The following is a 12,500-nucleotide window of genomic DNA, read 5'->3' as shown; positions in this document are numbered from 1 at the left end:
ACCAAGACAGGCGAAAATAAAGAAGAAACATCTTCAAAAGTTAAGGTACTTCGTGAAAAACAAAGGCAGTGGATGAAGGAGCGAGAAGCATCGAACACTGCGACAAAGAAACTTAAATCTGTGAACAAAGATAACTCTACTCTTCCTGATGTACCGAAGTTTCGAACACGTTCAGCAATGTCTGGTTCTTCTTCGGAAAACGCTGCAAACAGAAATCCTCCTAGCAATCCCAGGAGAAAACCGTTGTATCCTGAACCACAGAGAGACCGTACCACTCTAATGTGATATCGTGGATATCAAAGTCTGATTAACCCGCTAGTCAAAAGACCACCTTCTGCCACCGGCTCACACAAAAGGACTGCCAGCTCCTCTCGGATGAAAGCAAGCAATGATACTCAATTGAAAACTAACCAGGAGTATGTGCCATCAAATTATGAAAATCCAAGCTCTGCAAGTGTCTCAAAAAAGCTTCTTTCATCAAGTAAACAAACACTTTATAATAAATTAAGGCCTTCATCAAGGACATCAGTGAAATCAAACTTAAGTCTCCATGGTGATGATAATCATGACAGTTATCACCATGGTGATGATATTAGACATGGTGAAACCGATGAGGATTCTCTCTTGAATGACCCTGCAGATACATGTAGTACTGGAAATAACATACAGGTACTGTAATGCTTCCTAATGATAGTTCGAAATTGATGACTCCTGAGTTATCTTCTGATATGCTGAATGCACTAGCAGACACTGTTGCCGAGAGGCTCAAGGCGACATTACAACCCTCTATTTAGCATAAACAAGGTCAGCGGTGTGTTAGTGATGACGATGGATCAGGTATTGCCAGTCACTTGTGCCCCCTTTGTGAAAAACATATGACAGGGCCCAAACACACGCCAATGGCTGCTATACCCTGTGGACACACATATTGCAAGACTTGCATAGGTGATTTTAAAAAATGCCCAACGTGTCATACAGTAGTGAGGTCAGCAGCAGTCAATACCGTAATCTAAGGAATTATCAAGGATTTTAAAGATCAAAAGGAACAAGAAAGACTACAAAAGATGGAAGAACAAACGAGGCAGTATGTAGATGAATATCAGTCATTAGTTCTGAGATGTAATGCTTTAAATGGTAAGTTCAGTTCAATTGGAAACTTGGAATTTGCAGTAGGAAGCATCCTAAATTGCCTTTTTTTTTTTTCAAACTCAAAATCAAGGCATGATGATGGGTGTTACACCTGTAGGTGCTCAGCAGCTTATAGGAGATTTGTTTGTTAGTTACGTCTGTAGAAATATAGTTTAGGCAACGTTAAAACCAAGACAATGCATTGGTTTTGCCTGGATGGAATATTTGGGGGGACTCCAAGGAGGTTTGCAGGGGCAAATGCCATGTGCTAAAATTAAGGACTGTGCCTACTATTCTTATTGCGCATAAGTTCTGGGCATCTCGAGATACTCAGATTTCCTGTGGGTGATGCTTATTAATACAGGGATATTTTTGTGCTGTTCAAAACTATGCGAAGAAAGCAGAACTTAGTAAGTGCTCTTGGTATCCACAAAGAAAATTGGGGGTAACCATGCATTTTTCAGAGATAACTTAACTTCAAGTTAAAAAAGAACGCCATACATTGCTTTGTATTTCAAAGCTTTTTACAAATATTGTTGATTAATTATCTTCCAAAAATGCATGGTTACCCCCCATTTTCTTTTTGGATTTCAATAACACTTGTTGAGATCTGCTTTTCCCGCATATTCCGTAAACCGCGCAAAAATACATGTACCTTTGAATTAGTAGGCACCATCCTTAATCAGTTGAGTGTGCTTGCTTGTTTTCCCAACCTCCCTGCTATATTTTGGGGTAAGTATACATTTCACACACTGGTTTTTCTCAGTGATGTGTTGACAGAGTCTTGGGAGGTGGACTGTGGCTCGGTTGCCATGGTGACCTCCTTGCTGCTGAGGAGAGTGCTGCTTCCTCTCTTGCTTCCTTAACAGGACGTACCCTCCGATAAATTGGTGTAGCGCTTGAATTTTTCATTTAATTGGTACCATTATTTAATCCTTTATTTTAGTTCCCTGTAAAAGTAGCAATAATGTATTTGTTAACAATCAATTTGATACCCTAAATGCCAAGGACACACCATTGTCTTGGTTGGAGGGACATGTCTCCCCCTCCTAACCCTAATCCTAGCCCCCCTCCCCTCCCTTTTCAATTTCAAAATAATTATTTTTGATTAATAGGATGATAATAACTACATCAAAAGTAAAAATAAAGTCAACCACTCATTGTATGCAGGGGCTTCAATAAGTTCTGAAATAGCCGTCCATGATAGCCCATTGAAGGCGGCAGTTTGACAAGTTTATGATAGCATTTTTAGTGAAAATCGAGGCAAACTAGCCGGCGGTGTGAGGCAAAGCAGGCGGCACTATACCGCCGGTAACCGGGTTCTATTGAAACCCCTGTGTATGTGGAGATATGGAAAGCTTTTAGCTGTATCTATGATCAGGGTGAAGTTAGACAATTTAATTTCGGACAAGGTGGAAAGTATTCTTAATTATATGGAAGCAGGAGCTAATGAAGGGGAATCTCTGTCTCCACTAATTCCTGAGTCAAACCTTTCCAAAAAAATGTATTTTTTAGAACAGGATTTTCCAAAGGAAAGTTGATGTATGCCATTTCCCTTGACACTAAGATATCTTTGTTTTGATGGGCTTTTACAACAGAGGGCGTGCTGAATTTCCCAATTAGGGAGATTTGCTTTTATAGTGTTCAGTGAGCATGCTGAATCTCCCAAGGGAGGCGTTCTATAAATAAATCTACTCGGAGAAGGGTTGATTCCTATGCCAAGAATGGGAGATAGAGGCTCTGCTTAATGAGCTCCTCATGGAAGTGGTAACAGGAGATCTCCTGGATGAGTGTACTAACATTTGATTTTTATAGGGAAAAAAGGAATGTTGATGTATGCCATTTCCCTTGACACTAAGATGTCTTTGTTTTGATAGGCTTTTACAACAGAGGGCATGCTGAATTTCCCAATTAGGGAGATTGGCTTTTATAGTGTTCAGTGAGCATGCTGAATCTCCCAAGGGAGGCGTTCTATAAATAAATCTACTCAGAAAAGGGTTGATTCCTATGCCAAGAATGGGAGATAGAGGCTCTGCTTAATGAGCTCGTGATGGAAGTGGTAACAGGAGATCTCCTGGATGAGCGACTAACATTTGATTTTTATAGGAAAAATCAGGGGCACCCAACGAGAATATAGTTCAAAACCACTTAAAGATAGCATTGTTAAACGTATTTAAATATATTAATGGTAGATACAGGCATATTTTTATCCCCCAATTTTTTTTTATGTGTTCGGATTTCCTAGCTGAAAGTCTAGTGATCCGAAAACTATAGGGATCAAAGCTTACCTTTTCGAAAATTTCAGCCAGAAAAAAGGCTCCCGAAAATTCTAGGTGACCTATTTAGGGTGAAAATCTGTCGAAAGTGGGTAATTATACCATTTTTTCAGATGTTCGAAAATCCTAGGAGAGGCAGGCAAGCAAGAAATTTTAGAACAAATGTTCCGAAAATTCTAGATCTCAAATCGTCTTCCGAACAGATATTTTCCGAAAATTGACGTTGGGTGCCCCTGGAAAATGTCAGTTAAATGAGCAATGTCTTTGCTTATTTTTTGAGATGAGGCTGAGAGTATTCTCAGCAACATGGAATGGGTGACGGAACAACTTCTGGACGAGAAGAAATTGATGAAGAAACTGAAAATGGATAAAGGAGAATTGAAAGAGAAGATCAACCGTCTACAAAGTCAGCTTGATGCTATCAAGGTGAAGGAAGAAGATTGCCAGAACCGATGCCAGGAACTGGAAATCAGATACACCGAAGAAAAGGAGAGGCTCTCGTTAATTGAAGACACTGTGTAGCGGATTGGAAAGAGCAAAGAGAGAGTCAAGATGATGGTGCACAATTTTGCACCTTCGTTAAACCTGGATGATTATGAATAGCTTTTCTCTGGGTTCTTTTAATTTTTTTAATTACATATTTTGGAAAATTTGTTGAATGTGTTTTAAGATTTTTCAATGTAGTGCGTATGCAATTCTTATCTGCACAACTTGAGGGTTTAGCAGAAAATTGTCCTTCTAAACTGCTTGGAGTGAACATCTGAAAAAGATATGGCAGAGAGAGCTCGCAATTGACGGAAAGTGAGCTGTTTTCCCTTTTAACTTTTCTTCACTAGAGACGATTAAATATTATTAAAACTCTGGGAGACACCATTGTCCTGGCATTCGGAAAGCTCGCCTCCTGTTGCCGTGCGACAGCAACGGCGCCGACAACTTCACCTTCAAATATAACTTTAAACTATGGTAAGTTTCTCGCGGTTAGGCCATTTTGCTCGCGTCGTACAATGTGGGCGAAGTATGCTAAAATGAATTGGTACGAGTGGTTTCAGAGTTATAAATGGAGACTGAAAGATTCACATTTGTACGCTCGCGTTGTCGGCAAAACCTCAAATTTGGTGATTTCACGTCGTTGCTGTGCAGAGGACCGCAGGAATTTGAGCTAAAATGCTTGCTGCACGTGCAGCACGATTATTTTTCCTCTTTTAACCAATGATATTCTTATTTCGTGGCGTTCTCGTTTAAAACGGGGAGCTTAAGCACGCGCGTTTTTTAAGAGCGGACGGCAACCAGAAGTGAGCTGTTTACCCTTTTAACTTTTCTTCACACAGTTACATTTACATTGCTAAGTATCATTTCTCCAGTAGAGACGATTAGTAAAAAAATGTGGGTACCCGAAAATCCCATACACGCAAAATGTTCTCTTCTGGTTGCCGTCCGCGTCTCAAAAACGCGCGTTCTTAAGGTCACTAGGGATCTTGAGCACACAAGGTTTTTGAGACGCGGACGGCAAGCAACCAGAAGTAAACATTTCGCATGTCAAAACAGTAGTGTCTCCTAGAGTTTTAAACTAATCAACTGTAATAGTGAAAAGATACTTAAAAATAGAAATGTGGTAGTGTCAAAAGAAGCAAAAAAGAAAACAGCTCACTTCCGGATGCCGTCCACGTCTCAAAAGCGCCTCGTGCTTACGCTCCTTATTAGGGAATTACCGAGTTTAAGCACGCACGTTTTTGAAACGCTGGTGAGAACCGGAAGAGAATATTTCGCATGCTAGGGCAGTGTTGTCCTCCACATTTTTATGCTAATCATCTCTAATGAAGAAAAGATGTAAATGTGGTTGTGTGAAGACAAGTTAAAAGGGAGACAGCTCACTTACGGTTGCCATCCCTATTAAGCTTCTACGGCAATGGAGACGTCTTTTCAAAACAGATCTTTGTGATTATTTCATCTTGTTTTCGTTGTACAATATGAGCGAGGTGTCCTTTAAATGACTAATGAAGGAGTTCGTCCCCAAAGAATCTCCAGTGCTGCGTTGATAAGGAATGAACTCCTTTGAAGCCTGGATTTCACTAGCGACGCAAGCACAACTAGCGCAAGCATAAGTAGCTTATGCTAAGTGAAAACGAACGTCGACATAAGCTTCAAAATCAACCAAGGCATCCGCCATTTTGTTCAAATGCTAAGACGCCGGGAATCTGGAGCACGTGCTTCAATTGGCCAGACATAGTAAATTCCTTGTGCTTATGCTGTGTTTCGTTTTCACACAACGCAAGCAAACGCAACCATGCAGAAGCGCAACGACAAGTTAATGGAAATATTTTGATCCTTGTGCTTGCGCATGCGCCTGTGCTTATGCTTGCGTCAACCCCGTTTTCACGATGAAATAAGCGCTCTTATGTTTGAACTTGTGCTAGTTCTTGCGTCGCTAGTGAAAACCAACCAGGCTTCAGCATCAGCCCTTTGCTCTGACGATGGGCTTTGCGCTCGAAACATAAAATAGGCAGGGTTCGTACAGGTCATGGAAAACCTGGAAAATCATGGAATTGAAGTATTTCAGTTTCCAGGCCTGGAAAGTCATGGAATTTAATTGTTGGTCATGGAAAGTCGCGGAAAATTATAGTTACGTGTGGTACGTAAATTATTGCAGAAGTGGAAGCAAGGACAATAAAATGCAGACGAATTATGTCAGAAAATTCCCCAAAAACAAGGATGATTTTGACAATTTTCGAAACTGGGAGCTCAGTAAACTTTAGGTCATGGAAAACTGAAAAAAGTCATGGAAAAGGTCCTGGAATGTCATGGAATTTGAAAAACTCTTAAGAGTACGAACCCTGACAGGCCAAGTTGTTCGGTTTGTGATAAAAGCACCACGCAACTTGGCCAGATTACTATGTTCAACAAAACAATCATTTTGTGATTATAGGGGGCCAAGCAAAATGGGCTCTCTGAGTATTGCATTTTAATTGTGTATGTTCCAAAATGGTCGTAAGTGAAAACCAGACTTTTCTCAATTGCAACCTGTTACCGATAAGCTCATCTGCTAGTTGTGACACCAAACTATGTCACATGATTTGTCATATGAACGTGGGATTCTCATTATTTTACCACGCAAACTTCTGTGCAAGAGACCCATAAACGATTTGAAAGATAATCACAAAAAAGTGAATCTTGCTAAATACAAAGTTGAAGATCTACAACGCGACGGTAACGAAAACGTCTAACTTCTAAAAACTAGCTCAGCTTTCCAGAAACTGAATTAGGAGGTGCAGTGATGAAGTTACGGCAGAAAATTCAAATTCGCTGCCTTGTGTTCACGTTCTCCGTTACTGGTCATTTTACGTCGCAGATGTGCCGAAAACGTGAAAGAAATGTACAAAAATGAATAAGTGCACGTGCACAGCGTGCAAGCTATTCTTTTTGCTCATTAAATATGCAAAAATTGTGACGTTTTTTTTGCCGTCGCGTCGTTGATCTTAAACCCCGAAAAAAAGTCTTTTACACGCCGACGTCACGGCGGCCATGTTGAAGAGTTAAAAAAAAAACAAAGAAAACATCAGCTGTGTTGGAGGAGTGGAATATTCTTGTGGGAACTGAAAATTTTTATGACAGTTTGCAAATCAATGGCAGGCAGATGGACACACAAAAACACTATGATTTTGATTTTGTTGAGTTCTGGGCATTACTGTCTTGCGAGGTATGGGTACTAGTTCCCAGTTTCTAGCGTTTTTCAAGATGGCGCCCACTCTAACTTGCAGATATTATGCACCTATCAATGTTAAGCCCCAGGATGGGGGAGGGGGTGGTGGGGATTTTGACATTTTCTGAAAAAATGCGTTAAATTCCCCACCCACGTGACAACATAATTGGCCAAAAGTATCAAAAGCCCCCACGCTGGGGCGAGCAAAGGTGGCCAAAATAATGCCCTTTAGACTTAGACACAGTAAGAGTGCAATGTATGTACCACGCACCTCTCGTTCAGCCACCTCTCACTAATGTGGGAAGTTCATTTGAACGCCTTCTGGGTATTTTCCAAGATGGCGGAGTTGCTTTTACGCAACCTCGTTCCCAGGGCCTTTCCCTCATTACCTGGGGAGGGAAAAGCCTTGGGAACAAGGTTGATTTCCAAGCCTTCTTCATTATCCAAGATGGTGGCCATGTCAAATTCCCCACCCTGGGAATATGTCGCACGATCAAAATCCCCACCCTGGGGACAGACCTCACAGTCAAAGCCCCCCCTCCCCGTGGCTTTACATTGATAAGTGCATTATAGGTACGTAAATATTTCTTTCATACATTCTCCGGACCAGACCCCGATATATCATACATTAATTTGTTTCTCATTATAAATTTCGTAAATTAAACATGGATGCAATGAATGCTGTAAGTATTGTTCTCAAGAACGGCTTTTGTTTGCAAAAAAAAGTGCCAACAAATTTCGGCTTGGTAGATGATCAACCTGGCTTGGACAAATGCAGTATTTGTCAAGAAGACACATAACGCGATTAAACGACAGTCAATCTTTCATTCCAGTATACATTTTTTCAAGGACGTTTGTACTGATCCAGTTATCGTGTACCAAAAACACCCCATATTTTGGCTTTAGTTGCTTATATCTCAAAATGGAAACTCGGTGACCCCCATTTTTTATTTCTGTAATGTAATCAACATGCCAGGATAAAACTTTTTGATTCAGAGTCACCTTAAATAATTGAAAATTTAAGGTTGCTCTGAATCCGCTCCACAGAATTTTTTTAAACTTTGCACAGAGTTTCATCTTGGTCTGTTGATCACCTTTGTGCAATAAAAAATGGGGCTCACTGAGTTCGTTTTTGAGATATAAGCAACTAAAGCCAAAATATTGAGTGTTTCTGCAAGGTTTCCTGTTTCCATGGTAACTTAATGCGTCACAAAAAGGACTGCACCTTGTTCAGCAATAATTGATGTTTCACATGATACCATAACATTGGTGTTTGGTGATAAAGTGTTGTCGTGACAATCCTTCTAATAACAAGGTCTCTTAAAAGTGTTTGAGCCATTAAATGCAGAAGATCCCGAAGCAGGTAAGGGTATGCTACTTCTTGCTTATTTTTTGCAATCCATTCTCTTGCCGTTATCTGCTTGCGGTCAGCGTTTCTTCTACGACGGATTTGTCGAAGCAAAAAAAAAAAAAAACAGCAAGAAGTGCCATCGAGTTCATTTGTATTGTATTGTATTGTGTTGTATTTCGGACGCCATCTTGAACTACAAGAAGTTGAGAAGACACGTGATTAGGACATTCGATTTTTTTCCATGATTGCCTGGCCAGTCTCAGCCAGATTTTCAAGAGGGCCGCTCACGATGGGAAATTTGCCTCGAGAGGCAAAAAATACCAAAAATATTGGATACTTTTCTTATGGCCTCACAAGGAGAAAATCTCACCAAAATCTCGCTGTACACGTGTAGAAATGGCTGAGCTACAGCTGACTCGTGAGGCGCTTTGCTCAGTTTTGACTGATTTAAGCAGCGGGCTTTTAAAGGGAAAAAGGCCGAAAAAACTCTCTGCACGTTCAGCACGCTTTGCACGCAATACATGCACGTGTTTTACATTTTTGTACTATTTTTTCCATTCCTTGAGAATAATTTGTTTCGCTTGGTCTTTATCTTTAACGTCGTTCAGACCAGTTTCTTTCTCGCGGGGTAAGTAGGACGCTTGAATCAAACCAGAAGGGTCTTGCGTGTTTACAACGCGAATTCATATTTTGATACGGTTTTCTGATTATATTGTCCGTCGTTCCCTCGTGTAAAACAATGAAAATCTTTGGTGTGCAGAGAACGTCAGCGAATGAACCACTGTACGAACAAATTCATCTCAGGGGCGAGAGTTTTGCCAACCGTCTATCGGTTGAGATGGTGTTACGTTTCCATAGTTTCCAATCTGCGGTTTCCAAGAGGCATCCTACGGGCGTTCAAAACTGCTTTTTCTTTTGCTTTCAAAGGGTTATTAGCGAAAAAATGTCATTTTGAGGCCGTTTGCTTTAAGACCTACGCTATGACCAACAGCAAAACACGAGTTCTCGCAACCTCGTTCCCAGGGTCTCTCTTCTCTGCCTACATTGTCGTTGAAAAAAGACCCTAGTTGACTCTGGTCACGTGGCACTCGTCGACAAACATTTTCCCACTAGGGTAGTGTTTTCGTTATATTTTGATTCCACAACTGGGCGAAAGAGTATTCGTTTGAGAAGGCATTTTTTAAATAAGTGATCTTTATCTTACAATGTAAGTATGAAAAAGGTCAAAAGAGCGGATGTTTTATACCCACAGGAAATGAATTCCCATAAAAGCGGTCAACCTAAATACAAGAGCTTTCGTGATCGACAAGACAACTTCAAAAGTTCCATGTAGAGCGTCGATTGACGTTCACAAAAAAAAATTGATTTCGTTAGTAGCTAAAGCTGCTTCTCCAGAACAAACACTAACATAAAAGAATACACCAAATACTACGTTTGCTTGATAAAAATGTCTCTTTTATTTTACCGCGGCTAAATATATACACGCTATTAAAGCGCTGTGCAGCGGTAGAAAATATCTTAACGACATCGACGATTTACACGAAATTAAAAATATAAATATCGTAAGTCAAAACGGTCAACTCGCTGTTCAAGATTGCGACTTTAGGAATCACTGTGACGTTGTTAAACATTCGAAAGAAAACGAAAATCAAAGAACAAAATAAAATACCTGCACATGTCAATACAGTTTGATTTGATGATTTGAGGTTCATAAAATACTGCCGTCAAACAGTTTGTCGATGGTCATCTGGCCACAAAATCAATTGTGTGCTGATTCCCTTCTCGGCGACAAGGCCTACATTGCCACCCATCCCCTAACACACATTTGGTGAACCTCCCAGATTCTGGGAGACACGTGACCAGAGTCAACCAGGGTCTTTTCTCAACGACAATGGAGGCAGAGAAGAGAGACCCTGGGAACGAGGTTGGAGTTCTCGTAGAATCACCAAAGTTATGTCTGGGTTACGTCGGGGCGGGATTAAACCTAGATAAATGGCCAGTTGGGAAGACAGTGTGTTGGTTGGCCTGTGGTGATCTGGGATGGAACAGTGTCATCTCACAGAAAAACCGTCATATCCGATCCAACTCCAATGGTTACGAAGGCGCTTATCCATTTGATAATGATTTATTTAGCCTGAGTTTTTCAAAAGATAGGTTTCACTATTATCCGGGAAATCATTCACTAGTAATAGCTAAAACCAATTAATTTAACTAGCTTGTAAATGAACAAGTAACCATGCTGTGGGATTAGTTAATGTTAGCTCATTCTTTTTTTTGTAATTCTTTAATCTCTTCAACCCACAGGAACCGCAACGCATAGCCACAGATTTGGGAGTCTACGTAAAGACAAAGGTTGGGAAAAAAAACAAGAAAATGTCTGTTCTCGTTTTATTGCAACAATTTTAATATTGATAACAGACATAACCATATTCCTTTAGGTAATGTTGAGAAAGCTTGTACGTCTTCTGCTTAGGTTGAGCTTCTAGCTCGAGCTCGAGGTTTGCGCAATACCACTGGGAATTATTTCTGTTCGCCTAAAAGACGCAATAAATATCGGTCAAAACAGTAAACTGCATAAAAGACGAAAAAGATTCTGGACATTCAGCCTTTACTTGTGCGATCAAAAAGGCCTCTTTCCTGCCTAAATTTGGAAACTGCATCAGATACCATGTCTCAAACCATCCCCTTTAACTTGCCTAAAAGCCGAACTGATTATAGAAAAGGATAAATGAATTTCATATTATATTTATCATTTGATGGGGCACTGCAAACCGGCTAGTGGATATTTCTTTTCGGTCGAAACCATCTGTAACTCAAAGCTCAATAATGTACCTCACATATTTCGGACATAATAAGGAAAATAAACGTTTGTTTAGTTTCCCAATCAAGGAAAACATACTTTCACCCACACACCCCTCTCCAATAATTAACCCAATCACGCAATTTTGGTTGAAGCACATTGAGCTAAGAAAAAATTGACACACTTATCTCGTAATTACCGGAATCTCTTGTCAAATTATCAATGTATAAGGAAGTTTACTTTTCGTCTTGTTTACTTAATGAAAAAATCGCATGTTTTAATCACCAATTTGCTCTAAATACACAATACTCGCGTTGCTAAAGTAGGATTTCAAGAAGGGGTCTCCATTTAATTGCTGATTTCGAGTGTAAGATGGCTTCGAGTTCATTCAAAATTCGCAAACAAGCGTCTTAAAGAGAGAAGCTCGCCGAATAAATGGACTGTATGTTTAGCGTCGATCGCAGGCCATTGACGCCGCGCAAACGAGACGCTTCACAGTTTGAGGAATGTCGACGCAGAGCGCAAATTCAAAGAATGAAGAACGCTTTCCGCACGTTGTCATTCCTTTCAGAACCGACTATCGGAGAAGAGCATCTGAGAAGATCAGCAAAATGCGCTGCTGAAGCACCAAGCGCAAGGGGCGACCTTGTTGTACAAAAGAAATACGAAGATTTGGTCAGCGGTCAGTGGTGCAAGATGGCGGTTTCTCTTTTACTCTGATCATCTTTTTGTCTTTTTTTGAATTCTCCGCGAAAATCTCTAAATGGGCAAACCAAAGGCAAAACAGAAGGTTACTTCTTCGCCGAAATCGCCTACTACAACTTCTGACGATGAATTTTGTGAAAACTGGGAGAAGATTGAAGCGAAGATCGAAGCGAAGCTCAACAAGTGGATCGATGAACGTCTTCCCTCCATCATACAATTGAAGATACAAGAATTTGTCGACCCTGCAGTCAACAAACTCATTACTTCTCCTAAATTCTGCGAATCCGTTTCCGAAAGCCTTAAATTTGATCTCGAGCAATGCAGGAATATAGAGTCTATACTTGAAGACTTAAAGGTCTCGAACGCAACTCTTACAAGCCAGTTAGACGACTTGGAGCAATATACTCGCAGAACTAATATCCGGATCTATGGCATTCCTGAGAGCAATGTGGAATCTGCTGATACCCGTGAAGATACAGATATCCTGTCTTCAAATTTCGTTAAAGAAGAACTAGGGGTTGATCTCAAACTTGAAGACATAAG

At 40.5% G+C, this 12,500-nt stretch overlaps 1 protein-coding gene and 1 pseudogene across 1 annotated transcript in view; both read left to right on the top strand.

Annotated features, from left to right (window-relative positions):
• The window catches only part of LOC138024808 (uncharacterized), a 4,306-nt pseudogene extending 39 nt beyond the window's left edge, over nt 1-4,267 (top strand).
• Nucleotides 4,268-11,242: 6,975 nt separating this feature from the next.
• Nucleotides 11,243-12,500, top strand: part of LOC138023239 (uncharacterized) — a 6,474-nt gene continuing 5,216 nt past the window's right edge. The window contains exons 1-2 of the mRNA XM_068870261.1: nt 11,243-11,927; nt 12,031-12,500. The exon at nt 12,031-12,500 is cut by the window's right edge and continues 17 nt beyond it. Coding sequence (XP_068726362.1) covers nt 11,688-11,927; nt 12,031-12,500 — 710 coding nt within the window. The 5' untranslated portion in view covers nt 11,243-11,687. The remainder of the gene's footprint in view (nt 11,928-12,030) is intronic.

This window comes from Montipora capricornis, chromosome 11, assembly GCF_036669925.1.
Source record: "Montipora capricornis isolate CH-2021 chromosome 11, ASM3666992v2, whole genome shotgun sequence".
NCBI classification, from domain to species: Eukaryota; Metazoa; Cnidaria; class Anthozoa; order Scleractinia; family Acroporidae; genus Montipora; species Montipora capricornis.
The sequence above is the reverse complement of the archived record's forward strand: the minus strand, read 5'-3'. Positions and strand labels throughout refer to the sequence as shown.